Genomic DNA, 20,280 nt, shown 5'->3' with positions numbered 1-20,280 from the left:
AAAGAATAACATTGCCATTCACACAACACTAAAGTGATTTTCATTACATTAGGGGATCAGAACAGAGGATGAGGTTTAGGAAGCCACTGTCAGAGTGAAATCCCATTGTGTGTAAGTTAGTTTTGTTACATTCTTTTGCTAAGCACCACTTTATCCTTAACATTTACCCTGAGCTGGGATGTGACTTGAACAGGTATGTTGCTTCTTCCATGGAATCTAGAGTTATGGGTCAGCACCAATCTACCACCACTCCTGGAAACACAGTCACACAGTCAATCATAAGGGGAGATTATATAACTATGACACCTTCTCGCATTTTTCCCTAGCCACACTTCCCCCATTCAAACACAAATATTGACAACAGTTTCTTGTGAATCCTTCTAGAAATATTTTTATTATAGAAAATAATATACTTTTATTTATTTTCTTTTTATTTAAACAAATCACATACTTTGCCTACTATTATGTTCATTACCTTTTTACTCAACACTTAATCAGAGGAAACACCCATGTCAGTGCATTATAGTGATTCCTATTCATTAAAGTTGTTGCAACGTATTCTACCATATGGGTATGCCATGTTTCTACCTATTGCCCTTTCTGGCCTATTTAGGTTGTTTGCAGCATTTAGCTATTAAAAACAATTTAGTTGCAAACAGAATGTGAAAAGATGCTCCACACCATATGTCTTTAGGGAAATGCAAACTACAACAACGAGATACTACTATATATCTATTAGAATGAAGAAAATCCACAACACTGATATATCCAAATACTGACAAGGATATTGAAAAACAATAATTCCTCGTTCATTTCTGGTGGGAATGCAAAATTATACAGCCACTTGGAAGACAGTATGGCAATTTCTTAGAAAACCAAACATACTTTTACCATATGATCAAACAATCACATTCCTTGTTATGTACCCATAAGGGCTGAAAACTTATGTCCAAACAAAAACCTATGCGCAGATGTTTAGAGCAGCTTATTCATAACTACCAAAACTTAAAGCAACCAAGACGTCTTTCAGTTGGTTGAATGAATAAGCTGTTGTACAACTAGACAATTAAATATTATTCAACGCTAAGAAGAAATGAGCTAACAAGCCATGAAAAAACATGGAGGAAACCTAAATGCATGTTACTAAGTAAAAGAAGCTAATCTGAAAAGGCAACATATTATATGATTCCAGCTATTTGACATTGTGGAAAAGACAAATCTATGGAGACAGTAAAAAAGATCAGTGGTTCCCAGGGGTTGAAGGAGTGAGGGATGAATAGGTAGAGCACAGAAGTTTTTAGGGCATTGAAACTATTCTGTATGATGCTATGGTAGCACATTTGTCAAAATTCATAGTTTGTACATCAAGAGTGAACCCCAATGTGAACTGTGGACTCTGGATAATAGTGAGGTGTCCATGGAGGAATGTAGGGTCATTGATTGTAGCAAATGTTCCACTCTGTTGTAGGATGTTGATAGTGAAGGAGGCTGTGTATATAGGGTGGCAGGGTGTATACAGGATATCTCTGTTTTTTTTTTTTTTAAACTTACTTTTTCTTTGAATTTAAAACAAAATCCACTTGAGAAAAAAAGCTTTCACAGAAATTTTATTGTGTAGAACATGCTATTTCATTCAATTATAATTATTTAAATATATGCATTATGATTTATTTATCAATCCATATTTCCAACTGTAGTTTTAGTTTTCAAATGCATGGATTTCTAATCTTTTTGATGCTAATTTATAATTTGATTACTTTGAATGGAGAATGCTTTATGTGAATTGTCTATTATTTGACAATTTTAGGACTTTTTTGGAACCTAACATATGGTCATGTTTGAAAAAATATGAGTTTGCTATGCATGTAAGGGTTTCAATAAATCTCTTGGCTTAAGGTTATTAAGCACATTATTCAAATCCTAAAAAAAGTTATTTAAATGAATTATCTTTGTAAATATCACTCCTCATATATATATTTTTGTATGAAAAATTCTTCGAGGTGGAATTATGGGTGAAAGTGGATTCATATCTTCAACTGTGATACATTTTACCAAAGGAACTACCATTGAAGTTCAAAAGGTTGGATTCATATATTCTCAGTATCATGGGGTATTATTGGTTTTGTTAATAACCATCAATCTGCTACTGAAAAAAAAAAGCATTTCCCACCATAGATTTTACTTTCTTTCATGAGTGAGGTTGATTGTCTTTTTATATGTTTAATAGCATTCACTGCTTCTTTTTCTGTGAATTTTGCCAACTTTTATATGGGTTATTGTCTTTTAAAAAATGAAATCGAGGAGCTAATTATTCATAATCCGTGTTGCAAATATTTCTGCCAGTTTATTCTGTTAACTCTCTTTTCAGTTTTGTACCATTCTTGCTTTTAAAGAGAGTAAGATATTTTTTAACAGTGACTTAGTCCTTTAATGCATTACTGGATTTGGTCATGTTTTATCTAGAATGATGGTAGTAATAGTCATCAGAGACACATTCTGTAATTTTTGTGTGAACGGGAGGCACTCATTTTGGGGGTTGGAAAATGAACATTACATTACTTAAAAGAATGGCAAATATTTTATTCCCTTCAAATGTGCTAGAGGAGATGAAAGGGGATTGTAACAATGTTCCTTAAATATCTGGTAGCATTTTTCATCTTGACTTGAAGCATTTGGTGGAATAGTGACAAGAGATATATATTGGTCACTTTTTAAAATTTTTATAAAATATATTGCCTATTTTTTTCTTTTCTAAAGGTTTGGTTTGTTCTGTTATTTTCTAAGTTCTTGAGTTCAATGTTGCATTAGTCGGAAAAAGTTGGCTGCAGTAACAAACTCTAAAATCCAGTGGTCTAATTCAGTAAAAGTTAATTGCTTGTGACCATATATACATGTGAAAGTAAAGTAACTTTCCTCCTTGTATGTGTGCCCGCTGGATCTGTAATTTAAAGGGTCAGTCGGCAGGAAAGAAAACAAAACAAAAAGAGTTCTCCCTATAGCTTAACTGCCTTAGCTTGGAAGTGATATAATCCCTTCTGCTCGTAGCCCGTTAGCCAGAATTAGTCGTTTCACCCTTCATCTAACTGCAAGAGAGTTGAGAAATACAGTAAGTGATAAGGAAATCTAGTGAATACTTTCTCTCATATGTCTTGCCAAAAAAATTATTAAAAATGTCTTCAGAAATAAACTCAAGACAGCTATGGTCAATTAATCTTCAACAAAGGAGGCAAGGATATAAAATTGGGAAAAAAAGTCTTTTCAGCAAGTAGTAATGAGAAAACTGGACAGCTGCATGTAAATCAATGAAACTAGAACACATCCTCACACCACACACAAAAATAAACTCAAAATGGCTTAAAGACTAAAACATAAGACATGACACCATAAAACTCCTAGAAGAGAACATATTTTTTGACATCAAACATACAAATGTTTTCTTAAGTCAGTCACCCAAGACAATAGAAATAAAAGCAAAAATAAACCAATGGGACCTAATCAAACTTACAAGCTTTTGCACAGCAAAGGAACCCATAAAAAAAAAAAAAAAGACCACCTATGGAATGGGAGAAAATATTTTCAAACAATGCAACCAACAAAGGCTAGGTCTAAAAAATATGCAAACATCTCATACAACTCTACAACAACAAAAAAACCCCAAACCATGCAATTGAAAAAAGGGCAGAAGATCCAAACAGACATTTCTCCAAAGAAATACATACAGATGGCCAGTAGGCTCATGAAAAAATGCTCAACATACAAATTTTTAGAGAAATGCAAATCAAAACTACAATGAGTGCTACCTCACACAAGTCAGAATGGCCATTATCAATAAATCTACAAAGAACAAATGCTGGAGAGGATATAGAGAAAAGGAACCCTTCTATACTATTGGCGGGAATGTAAATTGGTACAACCACTATGAAAAACAGTATGGAGGTTCCTCAGAAAACTGAATATACGATCTATCAATCCTACTCCTGGAAAAATATCTGGACAAAACTACAATTTCAAAAGATACATGCCCCTGTATGTTCATTGCAGCACTATTCACAATAGTCAGACATGGAAAAAAACATAAATGTCCATTGACAGAGAATGGATTAAGAATATGTGTTACGTATATACAAAGGAATACTACTCAGCCTTAAAAAGAATGACATAATGCCATTTACAGCAACATGACTGCAACCAGAACATATACTAAGTGAAGTAAGAAAAAGACAAATGCTATATGACATTATTTATAGGTGGAATCTAAAATATGGCACAAAATAACCTATCTATGAAACAGAAACAAACTCACATACATAGAAAACAGACTTGTGGTTTCCAAGGGATGGGGAGGGAGTGGTATGGACCAGGAGTCTGTGGTTGGTAGATGCAAAACTATCACATTTTGAATACATAAGCAATGAGATATAGCACAGTGAACTATAACCAGTCTCTTAGGGTGGACCATGATGAAAGATAATATAAGAAAAGGAATGTGTGTGTGTGTGTGTGTGTGTGTGTGTGTGTGTGTATGTGTGTGTGTGTATACCATATATATCTATCTATGACTGGGTCACTTTGCTGTCCTGTAGAAATTGATACATGATAAAACAACTAGACTTTAATAAGAATATGTAAAAAATTTCTTAATGTAAATACAAGTGTCTCAAAAGTCTTAGAATATGTTTAAACTTTAGTAATTTTAGGAATATAAATATGACAAGCATAAAAATCATTTGAAAGTTTATTTAAACTTCCTATAATTTAGCAACTTGAGTTTTAACCATACGTAATTTTATATATTTTGAATATAACATTTTAAATATATTTTCAGCTCATATTCTGATTAAAGAACTACTGTAATTAAACTACTGGAAACAAACTTAAAATTTTATTATTCAGGATTCATAAAACTAAATATATGTTAAAAATAACTGAAGGTTCTAATGTCTTTTGCAATTTTATAGCGTTTATACTTCTGAAATTGTTAAAACTTAAAAATACATTGAGTTTTGGGATACTCTGCATATAAACTTAAAAAGTTAACAATTTACTCCTTTGGACAGGGTTTTACTTATGTTTCATATTTCTGATAAGTACATATCTTTTTTTTTTTTTTTGGCTTTTTTTTTGGCTTTTCCAGGGCTGCTCCCATGGCATTTGGAGGTTCCCAGGCTAGGGGTCGAATCAGAGCTGTAGCCACTGGCCTATGCCACAGCCACAGCAATGCAGGATCCAAGCTGTGTCTGTGACCTACACCACAGCTCAGGCAACGCTGGATCCTTAACCCACTGAGCAAGGCCAGGGATCGAACCCACAACCTCATAGTTCCTAGTCGGATTCATTAACCACTGAGCCACAACTGGAACTCCAAGTATGTATCTTTATTTTGTAAAAGTTCTATCAGTTTAATTTGATTCCCTCTAAAGTTAAGGTAAAGACCATTTTATTTTATTATTTAATTTCCAAGCAGAAAAGTAGTTTTCATAATTCTAGGTTTATTATATGATGATAAGAGAATTAGATTATTTCTACTTCTTGGAATTTATTGAAGTTGTTTAGGACAACAGTGCTCATTTTAAAAATATTCCATGAGCCTTGTAAAAGAAGGTTTATTTTTTTGCTTTCTGGGAACAGAATTGAATTTTCACTAATTTAAGATAAATATTAATTCCTCAGATCTTCTACATTCTGGCTTATTTTTCCTCCATTTAACTTTTCATGGACTAAAAGAAGTGAATAAAATTTATTGCTTCTAGTACAGCTTTCACATTTTGGTTTCTGTAATTTTTACTGTGTGTTATTTAAAACAAGATATTCAAGACTGAAAAATCTTTATTGAAAATTGCCTTTTTTTTAACCATTAAATATGCTTTCTAAGTCTCATCAATGTTTTATTCTGGTCCCTAAACTTATCTCTGTCATTCTGTCACTAAATCCTACTTTCTTATTGCTCTGTTAATTTTCTTAGTGAGGCTTTAGTGGAAAAATGCCTTGCACTTTTTATATCTATAGTATCTGGAATAATATTTTAGCTAGGTATAGAATGTTAGCCTGAGTGTCTTCCCCTTCACTTCCTATACCTTTTTGTCTTGTGCATTTCTCAATCATTTCTTAGATAATCTGATTTTATCCCTGGGAGTTTCAGTATCTGATGTTTACAATTTGACATATAGGTTTGGGTTAACACCATTAATTCTACTCAGAAGTCTGAATATACTTCTTTTTGAGGAATCAAGTTCTTCAGTTCAGGGAAACCTAGGATATTTTTATTTTGTGTTTGTTTACTACTAGTATCTATATTCTCTCATGGAATTTCTTAGAGTATCCATGGTAGCTTTTCAACCATATATATTGACTGCCTTTTCTTGTTTTATTTGCTTTTTCTCTGTGAGGTTTTCTGAGTAAACCATATATTATTATTTTTCAATTCACCTTCTCTGTGTCCAGTCTAGAGTTTATTTAAAATACCGTGTGGATATATTTCCTTCTCAAATCTAAATATGTTTCATTCTCCACCTTTTCCTGTTATAATTATTCTGATCATATCTGTATTTATATATCATATCTATCTATAATATATATAAATCCACATATGTTCTTTTTCATTTTAGGGGTATTATTTTCTATTTTTTTCCTTTGAGGGTCTCAAACATATTTTTTAACCTTTTTTTAAGATTGTTTTTCATTTTCATTTACTTGATTAAATTCATCTTACAGTGATTGGGTTTTGATAGCTGGTTTCATTAGAGAGTTTACTCATGTATTTTAGAGTTTTAGTTTTCAGTCTTATCTTGGATAGCAGTTTCCTTCTGAGTTTATAGGTTTACTCATTACATGTAAATACACTGCTGTTTCCACTTCGGCCCAACCCACTACTGCTAGCACTCTTGGTTAAGAAATGTCTTATATTTGGTTTGGGGGAGAGGGGGTTCTATCCCAACATATTATGTTTTTATAGATTCAGTCAGAGGCTGGGTTTAATGCCTATGTCCTCTCTTTGCTCTAGGCAAACAACTTCATCAAGTAACCATCCTAGACAGTAACTAGAAGCAACTTCTGTTTGCTTTATTATCCTTTCAGAAATAAAGGAATCATATTCTACTTTTGGTTTCTAATCAACTTCATGTGGGACAGCTTTATTTCCCATTAAATCTAAGATTTGAATACTTGTGCATCTCCAAATTGAACCCAATCAGACATTCAGCTTCTTCCAGATCACCATTTGTTATTCTGTTATTTTATTTTAGTTTTTTTTAATTTTAGTTCATCAGACATATATTGGTTGTTAATAGAGCTATATCTCTCTCATTTTATCCTGCTGCATTTTATTATCACCTCTATGTGCTTTTAGCAGTAGAGAGAGGATTTAAAGTGTGTACTTAGAATTTCACCTTCATCTAAATTTGTTCATACGCCTTCTTAATGGCATTAGAATACTCATTGTATGAATGCACTGTAATCATTAAGTAGTTCCCTTATTGATGGAGAATGTGTTTAGTTTTTTTGCCATTAAAACAAAATGTTGCATTGAAAATATTTGTGTATATATTCTTATGCACTCTGCTATTCTTTACATGAATTTCTAGAAGTGGGAAGGCTGAGTCAAATTTGTATTTTTACCAACAGCTTGAGGGCTTATTTCCCCTATAATCTTGCCATCAATGTATGTAAAAAGTTTATTTTTCAATTCTGAAGAATGTAAAAGAGTTTTTTTCCATGAAATAAAGACTTGAAATTTCCTCCCCTTATTCCCTAACGATAATATACACTTGATCTTCAATGTGTGGTAATGGGCACAGTTGAAAGTACAACATTTGACTCCTTCAAAACTTAACTGCTAATAAGCCTATTGTTGATTGAAAGTCTTAGCATATATTTTGCACTATATACTGCATTTTTACCATTAAGCTGGGCAAGGGAAAATGTTATTAAGGAAAATAATAAGGAAGAGAAAATACATTTATGGTACTATGCTTTATCGATACATAAGTTTACATTTTCTGTTCACAAGATGAATTTCTCTCTGTCAGAGCCTACGCCAATATTGTCTTACATGATAAAAATACCATAGAAACTATATGTGTTACTAATAATGGACATCAAAAATAAAAAAATAATGTGAATAAGATTCATATTATTTACAGGTGACAATTCATGCATTGATAATGAAGCAGGAATATGATAGCTTAGTATAATTGATATGATTGCTTGATAGTAGGCTGATAGACAAATTGTCAAAATATTTTATGATATTTGGTATTATAGTTATATTCAGATTACAAAACTAAAAGCATTGTTACTTTTTTTAAGAAACAGCTGTGATGATAGGCTGATACACATTTCCTACAATTATGAGAGACAGAGGTATGCTGTATGGTAGTTCTTTGAAAGTGAAGTTACAAAACAGTAAGAAGACTAACCATTACTAATTTTATATTTTAAATATGACTCACCTCATGGCTATGTTAGGACAGGCTATCCACTTCATACCAGTCTTGTAATTGATGTTCCACATGATGAATATTTAGGTGATAATGACAACAACAAAACATCTTATACCATTCTTGCCTTAGAGTTATTAGATTTTTATAGAGACATTTGCACATACACAGCAGATAATTTATTAAGAATAGGACATGATGATCATTTACTCTGTATTAAGTGGAAGCAGACCATCATAAAGTTCTTCAAACTTGTCATCCTCATGTTGAGTAGCTAAGGAAGAGGAGGAAAATGAGGGGTTGGTTTTGCTGTCCTTGGGGTGGCAGATGTGGTAAAGAAGGCAGGAGAGGCAGACACACCTTGGTGTAACTTTATAGAAATACACTGTAATTTCTGGCTTCTTTGCTCTTTCAGTTCTTAAAAAATATTTCTGTATAGAACAAATTCTTCTTACTCCATTTGATTTAGTTTTAGTGTCTGCATCGCAGAAGGGCCCATGTCATAAAAGAAGTTAAAATCAACTTGAATAATTGTAACCATTCTGCCAAATTGTCTAATGTTAATTTGTTTTCTGGCACTGCCTCTTCTAAAATTTCTTCTTAATCTTCTGGCACTAGTTCAGAAGCATTCATCTCCATTAAGTTCTATTTTGTTAATTCTTCTGCTGTGGTGTCTATTAGTTCTTGCATTTCTCCAAGATCCATATTTTTAAACTCTTCATTCCCCTACACCCCACTTTTTCTGCCGTATCTACAATCTCTTTCCTTGTTTGTCTCTGTTTTAAATCCTGTGAAGTCATGTACGCCATCTGGACACAGTTTCTCCAGCAGTTTATTGTTTTGGGTTTGATGGCTTTCTCAGCTTTTTCTCTAACAATAATGGCATCTTCAATGGAGTAATCCGTCTAGACCTTCATGATATTCTCTTGATTGGGGCTTTCTTCACAGCAGTGACAATCCTTTGTCTAGCGTACCATGTGTAATGAAACTTAGTAGTCCTTATGACCCCTGATCTAGATGATGAATTAGAGACATGTTGTTTGGGGGCAAGTAAACTACTTTTACACCTTCACTACTGAACTCATGGGGTTCTGGATGGCCAGGGGACATTGTCCAATATCAAAAGAACTTTAAAAGGCAGACCCTTACTCGCAAGGTACTTTCTGAGTTCAGAGAAAAAACATTGATGAAATCAATCCAGGAAAAGAGTTCTCATTGTCCAGGCCTCCTTGTTCTAAAACCAGAAGATTTGCAGCCAACAATTATCTTTTCCCTTCAAGGCTCAGGGGTTAGCCTCTTTCTAGATAAGGGTGCTACTGATCATAGGTCTGACTGCATTTGCACAAACCAGTAAAGTTAGCCTGTCCCTTCCTGATTTAAATTCTGGCGCTTGCTTTTCTTCTTTCCTAATAAAAGTCCTCTGTGGAATTTTCTCCCCAGAATATGGTACTTTTGTCTGCATTAAAAACCTTTCATTCAGATTTCCTTTCTCCTCAGTGATTTTCTTAATGCCATCTGGAATTCATCTGCTGCTCTATGTTGGCAAAAGTTGCTTCTCGTGTTATCTTGACATTTTTTAAACCATATTACTTTCTAAAATTATCAAACCATCGGAGTTCCCATTGTGGATCAGTGGTAAAGAACTTGACATGAGGGCACGGGTTTGATCCCTGGCCTCACTCAATGGGTTAAGTATCCAGTTTTATGGCAAGATGTGGTGTAGATTGCAGATGTGGCTTGGATTCTGCATTGCTGTGGCTATGGCTGTGGCTGGCAGCTGCAGTCTGATTCAACTCCTATCCTGGGAACTTCCATATGCCATACCTGCAGCCCTAAAAAACAAACAAACAAAACAAAACAAAAATTAAAAATAAGTAAATAAATAAAAATTTCAAACCATCCTTTGCTGGCATTAAATTCTCCAGTTTAGAACTTTCTGTTTCCTTTTGCTTGAAATTGTTGTATGGCCTCACTTTTTCTCAAATAATATTAGAGTCTTTAGGTATCCCTTTCTTATAGCAATGCTGCAGTCACATAAAACCTGCATTTTCAGTACAGGATAAAAAGGTATCTCACAAATGCAAAGTTTTTGCACCTGCACCTGCTGGCATAGCTACATGAATTTCTTTTTGATTTTTTACAGTGGTCCTTATGCTGGATTCATTATCTTGAAGTAGTGGGTAACCACAGCTGCAGACCTCAATCTATAGTAGATATTAAGCAATTCATCTTTTTCTTGTAATACTATGACTTTTCTCTGCTTCATGGAAATACTTCCAGCATCACTAGTGGCACTTCACATGGGCTCTATGGTGTTATTCAGAGTTTATGGTATTGCACTAAACACAATGAAAAACATGCAAGAACCACAGGAGATCACTTTTTATTGTGATATGCCATTTACCAGAGAGACAAACTGCTCACTCAGAGTTGACTAGTGTCACATGGTATTTTCAGCAGATACTTGCGACATGTGAGCTCACCACAATAGCAACAGGAGGTGATTGCAAAATTATTATAGTACTACAGTAAATACTACAGTCAATTTTATACAGTTACAGTTTAATACTGCATCAATAAATTTGTTTATATTTCTGTTGACTGCAAATTATACCATGTCTATTACATTAAATATTTGTGTAAGTTTTGATAAATTTTAACTTTCTGTAATAGATTTGTATAGATTTTAAAGTAGTAATTGAAAAATAGACTAGTATCTAATATATGTTGTGCATTTATGACATACCTATTTCTTAATTTTTTCAATGTTTCTAGGCTATGTGGTTCTTCTGTGAGTTTTCTCAAATTTTGCAGCAAATTTCCAAAAAAGTTTCCAATATATTTATTTTTAAAAAAATATGAATATAAGTGGATGTAGGACAAACCCTGGTTGTTCAAGGGTCAATTCTTTTTTTTTTTTGTCTTTTTGCCATTTCTTGGGCCGCTCCTGCGGCATATGGAGGTTCCCAGGCTAGGGGTCCAGTCGGAGCTGTAGCCACTGGCCTACACCAGAGCCACAGCAACGCGGGATCCGAGCCGCGTCTGCAACCTACACCACAGCTCACGGCAACGCCGGATTGTCAACCCACTGAGCAAGGTCAGGGATCGAACCCGCAACCTCATGGTTCCTAGTTGGATTTGTCAACCACTGTGCCACGATGGGAACTCCGTCAAGGGTCAATTCTAACTGCAATTTGTTTGTCTGGGATTGAGAGCCTAAATGTGGGAGAATGTAGTTCCTGGTCAAAGATAGATCCTTTGAGATTAAAACTCTGAAATAATAATGGTTGTATTACACTTTAATTTAGCTCTCATTCTCTTCTTTACTGGAATAAAGAAATTTTAATTTTATACTAACAGATTATAATTTATATATAAAAGAAGAGCCATTGTAACTACCAAATATAAATTGATTGCCTTAAAAATTTTTAAATGTTCAAGCTAGCATTTAGAATTTTTTCAAAAATAAATATGAACTCTGAATTTAATATCTTAAGTGGTTTTAAGGTCTTTTGGCTTGTAAAACTGAGAATTTAATTAAACAAAAATATTAAAAAGATTATAGATGCGTACATATTTTTAATCCAATGCTTATATTGTGGTTTGTTTTAATATCTGCAATGTTCATAAATATTCATACATTAATTATGAATTATTACTCCTCAAGCAGTTTGATACATTTTGGTTTACTATAGTTAAGCCGCTGATTAAGTTAGAAGCAGATCAATAGTTAAATTCCTACTTTCACATTCCCCCTTTATTTATGTACCTATTATTTTTTTATGGCTGCATCCATAGTGTACAGAAGTTCCCCAGCCAGGGACTGAATCAGAGCCACAGCTGCAACCAATCATGCAGCTGCAGCAATGCCAGATGCTTTAACCCACTGCACTGGGCCAGGAATCAAACCTGTACCTCTGCAGCAACACAAGCCATTGCAGTCGGGTTCTTAACCCACTGTACCACAGCAGGAACTCCTACTTATTTGTTTATTCATTTATTCATTTATTATGAGAACACTTAAGTTCCACACTCAGTAACTTTCAGTTCTACAGTACAGTACTATTAACTACAGTCACCATGTCAACACATTTCCCTTTTACAATGCAATGAGTTTAATTGCAGTTCTGCTTTTAATAGTAAATGTTGATTTATGAGATGACTGTTTTTTTAACAACATTATTGTGTGGATAGCTCAATTCCCAAATCACCATATGTAAAAATGTCTCTCTGAATCCAGTTCTCCAAAGGTACTCAGTGCTTGGGATCAAAATACACTATCCCCCAAACTGCCACTTTAGCATAAGGATTATTTTGAGCTGAAGCATTTGAGATTCAACAGATGCGAAAGAAGCCTTCATATAGCATTCTCTACTGACTAAAAGTATAAACTTTTGAGAAATAAGAACTGACATAAAACTCTTTCCCAGGGAAGTTTTAAGGCCATGAAAATGTTACAAAGTCAGCACAAAGAGGAATCTACACAAATTTTATTAATTGGCTTTTATCTCTCATTAGTCTTCCCTTATGTTCACCTTTCCACAAGTTGCCATCCCTATAAGCTCCAGGTCCTTTTCCCTTGTCTTTGCTTCCTCTCTGTGAGTAGAGGAAAAGGTTTTGCCCCCTCTCTACCAGCCATCCTCATAATTCAGATTTATTTTTTGTGTCATAATAAAAAAAAAGCTGTTTCATAAAAGTTCATTGTAAATATCAATAAACTCATATCAGATAAATCAAATCACTTGAAATTTTCTATTAACCCTGTTATTTGTTATTTCTATATTTTAGGTCACAGTGTAAACCAGTTTTTACTAACATATAGCTTTTAGAAATTATTATGAAGAAATTTATAATTACTTGTTTATATGGAAATTCCAGCCTGGTTTTATGTTTTTTCACCTCCAAGATTTTGCTAAATCGTGTTAGCATATTAAGTTAGTTTTAGCTCAGGAGTATTCAAGTAAATTTATGTTTTGTTTTTCTATAGCCTTTCAGTTTCTTATTCATATACCTATTAAAGACTGTTATCTGATATATTACATCATTAGCCCAATAAAGCAAATGCCAGAAGCAACATGAGAAAAAATATGCATTTTATATACTTAAGATAACATTAGCCTAAGTCAAATAATTGGTTCTTTGGCACCAAATTTAGCCTTCTAAATAAAAACTTGCTTATTAAGTTAATAATTCATTCATTTAACAAGTCATTATTAATTTTCAATTAATATAAAATGTTCCAAAAAGATAATTTCTAAACTCAAAGTCATATTCTTCTAACCAATAACCCCCAAACTAAGAATCTTTGTGAAATAATTGAAAGGAGTCACCTGACTGTTAAAAATGTTGTTGGAAAGATAATCATTTGAAAATATAACCCCCTCACCAGGAGTAGAACTCCGGAGTACTTATTTATCTATGCCCATGTTAGCTTACAGTTATTTCTTAATTCTCTTATTTGAATGCTTAATTGTAACCAACAGGTGTGTTTAAGAAACACAATTCCAGAGTTCCCGTCGTGGTGCAGTGGTTAACGAATCCAACTAGGAACCATGAGGCTGTGGGTTCAATCCCTGCCCTTGCTCAGTGGGTTAATGATCCGGCGTTGCTTGAGCTGTGGTGTAGGTTGCAGACGCGGCAGCTTGGATCCCATGTTGCTGTGGCTCTGGTGTAGGCTGGCAGCTACAGCTCCGATTTAACCCCTAGCCTGGGAACCTCCATATGCCATGGGAGAGGCCCAAGAAATGACAAAAAAAAAAAAAAAAAGAAAAGAAAAGAAACGCAATTCCTTTTTATATCTTTAAACACCTATGGACCATGTGGTTTCTATAGTGTTTGCTTACCCATAGCTGCAATACTTTTTGGTTGAAATACTTAATAAGGGGCAAAATGAATCACTAAGTACTCATGATTAAGCAATTCAGAAGCAATTTCTCATAAAAAAGAAATCCCAGAGCTGATTCCAGAATATATCCTAAAATCTACAGAAAATGCTTTCCATGGGTTATTTGGATAATGATACCAATCATTCACAAACTACACTATAGTATTTAATTCTCTGAACTCATGATCCAGTCTAGAGAAAAGAGATAAATGTTGGCTTATCATGTAAGGTAGCACTGTATGTAGAAAAACAAAATGGAAAAGTCATAATAATAGTAATAATAAAAAGTCATAATAATACAAAAACTTCATTAAAAAATAAAAGCCTCAGTGACTTTCACAACAAATCAAAGGTTTGAATGACAGTCATCACTTTCATGCTAATGAGGTCCAGCAATTGCACAGTAAAACTTAGGAAATTTGTTGAAAATAAACATACATAATTCTGATTTTCCCTTTAGCCATCTTTATTAAATTTTATGGTGAGACTTTATCTATGAAAATTGGAATGCTGTATGTGGGTGTAGCACACATGTCTCTCTCTGGACTGTGAAATTCCAGACTCTGAATCCAGATTGCCTGGTTTCAAATCCCAATTCTCCCATGCCGGCTCTGTGAGTCAACATATTAAAATTTCTTTTGACTTTTTTTGACTTGAAGCAAGTTAAAAACTTCTCTGCACTTCTCCTTGTGAATTTGGATGTTGAACTGAGTTGATGCAGAGAATATTTTTAGACCTGTGCAAAGTCTAAGGATTGCCACATATGGAATGTGAACAAATCTACTAGAAACACATGATTCTTTTTATAAAGGTAAGAAATGGACTGAGAATGGCCCAAAAGTATCCTACAGCAGGGAAGCCTGAGATAGAACTTGAACCTGATGTTCTGCTTACCTGTACTCCGACAGGAAAACTTGGTTTTGTGATCACACAATCGTAAGGTACCACTGCAGCCTTTTTCATCACTACCATCTTCACAATCTTTTTCCCCATCACAGCGCCACAGATCAGGAATGCAATTTCCATCAGGGTGACACTGAAATTCATGCTCATTACAACCAGCAGGAGAACGAATCTCTTAAATTGAAATGAAGGAGAGAAGCAGAGGGGGGTAAGACAAGAGAGAATTATGATTTTGTTTCATAATACTTCCTTCAATTTTTTCTTTCTTTAGGCATTGTGATACTAGACAGGCTATGCGTTTACTTGGATTGTTTAAGAGCTGCAATACCCTTGAGCATATTCATATACATTTTAGAAGTGTTAATAATTAGAGAAAATATATTTTGCCTCTCACAAAATTCCTGAAAGAGTCATGTATATTAGGAAAAAGAGAAAAAAACAATAAGATAATATGTGACTGTTCTGCTATGATTTCAATTACTACCTTAACAATGGTATCTTTGAAGGGATTCTCTCTATAGTACATAAAAGAGATTTTTATATTCTACTCTAAATGTTTAGACTTTGCTTACTCTTTTGACATTTCTTTACATAATTTCTTTCACACTCATAACAGGTAAATAACCAACTAATAATAAGTACACTCTAACAAAATTTTTGAAGAATAATGTTCAAAATTTTGAAAGATAAAACCCTCAGATAATTTAAAAAATTATTCTGGACATAAGAGTTCAATTCTAGAATCAGAACTTATACATAAGAATGTAATGAGACATTATGGGTTCAGATTCAGTTTATCAATTAATAATTCATATTGTGCCCAGATAACACTATTCCTCAAAACCTAAAGCAAAAAATGTAGGGTAAATTTTGTAGGTAAGCCTACACAAGAATAAGGAAATATAACTGTTGATGATACACATGTGTTTACAGTATAGCAATTAAGAAATATGACTGTAATCAGCATTATGTTAAATTTTTACTAATATCTATTATGAGATATATTTACCAGAATCTCAAATACTGTTGTAAAATAAAGATCTTAGTATATATTTTTCTAGACTAAAGTTTTAATGTAACAAATTTATTGTGTATCTCATGTAGCTATAACCAGCAATAATTTTACATTATATCTATCACAGCAATTATTGTACATCATTATGATAGATGTGAGACGAGTTAAGTTGAGTTACACATTACTTAATGAGCTGATTTGGTCAAATTGTAAAACATCAATAAACAGGAACCTCAGTTAAGAAGACTTGAGAGACCAGAAGAGAGAGCTGCCATGCCCTGAAACTATGGCAGAGCCCATGACAGGGAATAAAGACTCTTCTTCTTTCCTCATAAGGACTCAGCCAATGAAAAGCCAAGGACTCGGTTCACCATAGCCCTCCCAACTTCCTTCCCCTCTTCATAAAATCATTCTTTTTTTCCTTGCTGTAAGGAAACTTGCATACACTTGCCATGATTACAGACCCTGAATTACAGTTCTCAGCTGATCCCAAATAAACCCATCTTTGCTAAATAAATATCTGGCAATCTGTTTGTTAGTGGCTCATATGGGAACTAGAGAAGACTCCTAATAGCTCCAGGGCTGGTGAGCCAAACTGTGCAGTACCTACAGTTGAGTCCACTGATGCTCACCGCTTTCTTGTTGATCCTAGAGTTTAAAGGCATGTCTTCTACTGGATTCAAACTCACATACTCTTTCTACCTAAAGTTCTCCAGGATTTACTGAGAATCTATTTAAAGGTTTTGTCTTTCTGGTTTATGACTCGTTCTGTACATGAACTGCTAGTTTGCACTTGGGTCTAATTTTGAGAACAAACTCTTTCACTGAAACTGGATAGTTGGCCTATTCCCTTCAGAATAGGGGTTGTTTCTCCTGAAGCTGGCTAGCTTCAACCTGTTCCTTTGAAAACAGGAGTTCTTTGAAATGGAGTCAGGTTTTTCAGTCTTTGGACTATTCTTTTGAAAGAGCTATTCTTTAGAAACTGGCTGAAAAAGTCTTTGGCCTACCTCCTTCAGAACCAAGCTGTTTCCTTTGAATTGTCTGGGATGGCTGGCAAGCTATCTGAATTGAACTGATTATGATGTAAGCTGTTTAAGCTGAAAATTATTCTTTACTCTAGAGGAAAAACCTTTAGGAAATTAGATGCCAGTTATCTAATAATTTTGCAGGACTCTCTCCTCCTACAAAATCTTGGGCCAATTTTATGTTTAAAAGCCATTGTCCTTCTTCATGGGCATTTCTATCTAAATGAACCAACTTAACAAAGGCAATTTAGGTTATCAATGGTCATTATGGGAAATGTTTGAAATCCCTAAACTTAATTTCCTTAAAACCAAATTGGGCTACAATAGTTCAGAAATTTCCAGAACTGAGTGGAATGCTTATTTCAATGGGTATTTTGAGGTTTTCCCACACTAAAGGAGTACAAAATTGCCTCTCTGCAAAATAAGATTTTGAGATTAACTGAGGAAAACAAAAGATTAAAGAAAGATAAAATGGCTCCCAATGCCTCAGACTCCTCTTCCAGAGGTGTCTCAGGCCCCACCTCTGGCAACATCTCCCTCCTTCTCTTCTAGGCTGCTTATTCATCTGCTATACCTCAATTTCTTCATACTCATTCTCTGTCCAAATTTCCCTTTCTTCTAAAACTATTTCCTTTCCCTTTTCCTCTGAGCTTGACAAAACCCATTTCTTTAAAATGAGGCCTTTTGGAGGTTCCTATTGTGGCTCAGCGGTAACAAACCTGACTAGTATCCATGAAAATGCAGGTTTGATTCCTGGCCTCATTCAGTGGGTTAAGTATCTGGCATTACCGTGAGCTGTGGTATGGGTCACAGACACAGCTCAGAACCTGCGTTGCTATGGCTGTCATGTAGGCTGACAGCTACAGCTCTGAATCGACCCCTATCCTGGGAACTTCCATATGCCATGAGTGAGGCCATAAAAAAAAGAAAAAAATAATAAATACAATACAATACAATAAAATTAGGCCTTCTGAAGATAGTTAAACATTTTATATCTTATATTCCCTGGACTAAAGCTGAACTGTGAGCTACAGTCAAAGATTTTTTTCCAAAGTAACAAAAGATTCTCATGTTTTGCTGAGGAATTTAATATAGTTGATTGCTAGTCAACTGTATTGAGCAATCCCTAGGGCTTTTCCAAAGCCTGTTGACTGGAACAAAATTCAAGTTTGGACACAAAAATCTGCTCATAAATATCACAATTGACTTCAGATTGTTTTTAAAGAAAATTCTGATCTTCCTTCAGATGCTGACTCAGCTCAAGTGGCTTTTAACTCTATGTTACTTAATAGGCTGAACTGGGACTTTTCCTTTCTAGTAACAAGGACCAGGATTGAGTGGGAAACTATGTCCATGTCAAAATATAGTTAATCTGGCAAACCAGCTCTCTCCTACTCTGTGTGAGTCACCTCAAAGAAGACTTCCAAAATTCTTAATCTTCAATTACAACAAATGAAAGCTGCTAAACCAAATCAAAACCCTCCTAGTTTTTGCTATTACTGCTATTACTGCAAAGAACCAGAGAAGAGAAATTGGCACAAAGTTAAACACATTAGACATCTTAGCCTTCTAACCACCCCTTTCAACATCATCCTGATTCTTGGTGACAGGGCTCTGAGGAACTACAGGGACTCTTATCAATCCACCCTTTAATCAGCATAGACAAACCTTTCTCCAGATAGAGAATGGCTCTCTCTCAGTCCTAAGTGACACCACTTAGGTTAAACTCAACTATTATAAAACAGCCCTGCCTCGCTGTACTAAAAAGTTTGAATAGTGAGGATCTATAATGAACCTAAGAGGGTTCTGACTCTGAACCCTCTCCCTTTTGGTTAGTCACTTTGAGAGATACAAACACTCTTCCTAGTTACTCCATTCCCACTCATTTATTTGGATGAAACATCCTGGAGAAATAGGACAGAAATTCTTTTTCCCAAAAGGGGAAAAGAATTCTAGAAACTGACAGTATCATCAAAGGAACCACCCAGATGAATTAAAACATGCTTTGACATCTTTATTTGTTCTGTCTCTTATGGTACTAGAGGATATTCTGGGAATACTGACCATTTGTCCCTATTAAATTAGCTACCACTTTCCTTATGGGCAAACTCTCCAATTGATGTTGGCAAAACTCACAGTGCATTTCCCATTAAAATTCAAACAGACTCCTCCAAACCTCTTCCCAGAATTAATCAATACCTTATAAGAAGCTCTTGAAGGCATAAAGCCCACAATAGAAAGAATACAGGCTTAAGGCCTCATTATCCCTTGTTCTGTAACATTTCATTTTATCACTGCAAAAACCAAAGGGAAAATGGGAGAAGTTATTCCAGGCCCTCTGAGCTGTAAACAACACTGTTGTCCTTCAACTCCCTGTTGTTCATAACCCTCATATGTTACTAACATCCATACCTACTGGAAATAAATTCATTACTGTAAGTGATTTATACAGTGCATTCTTTAGTGTTCCAGTTGGTGAAGCTAGCCAATATCTTTTGCCTTCACTTGGGAAGAAAAACAATTCGCCTGGACAGTGATGCCTCAGGGTTATATTGAGAGGTCCCCTTTTTTTTTTTTATTTTTACAAATCCTAAAGGCTGATCTGAATGATAATAAAATTCTGTAGGAGTTCTACTTTGTTGTAATATACAGATAGTTTGTTTCTTTGTTCTCCTCAAGCCTCCTCACAGGAAGATACCATCCATTTAATAAAGTGTTTAGCCTGAAAGGATCTTAAGGTTGGCAAAGAAAAATTGCAGTGTACCCAACTCCAAGTTCAACATTTAGGGAATCCATTATCAGAATAAGAGCTATACTAGATCCTGACACACTTCATAGTGCCCTAAGTTTCCCAGAACCTGAAACTCAGGGCTACCAGGAGGTTTTCTTGGGCTAGTTGGTTATTGCTAAACTTGAGTTCCAAATTTCTTTAAAGTCAAATTTCTATGTGTTTTACCTAAAAATAACAGTCCAACTCAATTTTATGGAAAAGGCTGAGCTACATAGTCTTCAAAGCCC

At 34.5% G+C, this 20,280-nt stretch overlaps 1 protein-coding gene across 1 annotated transcript in view; it reads right to left on the bottom strand.

The window, feature by feature from the left end:
• LRP1B (LDL receptor related protein 1B) overlaps positions 1-20,280 on the bottom strand; it is a 1,887,165-nt gene that overhangs the window by 667,375 nt on the left and 1,199,510 nt on the right. Inside the window, 1 exon segment of the mRNA XM_021076285.1 lies at positions 15,214-15,396. Within this exon segment, the coding sequence (XP_020931944.1) occupies positions 15,214-15,396 (183 nt within the window).

Source organism: Sus scrofa, chromosome 15 (genome assembly GCF_000003025.6).
Source record: "Sus scrofa isolate TJ Tabasco breed Duroc chromosome 15, Sscrofa11.1, whole genome shotgun sequence".
Taxonomy (NCBI): domain Eukaryota; kingdom Metazoa; phylum Chordata; class Mammalia; order Artiodactyla; family Suidae; genus Sus; species Sus scrofa.
Note: the sequence above shows the minus strand (reverse complement) of the source record. Positions and strands in the feature narration are given on the sequence as shown.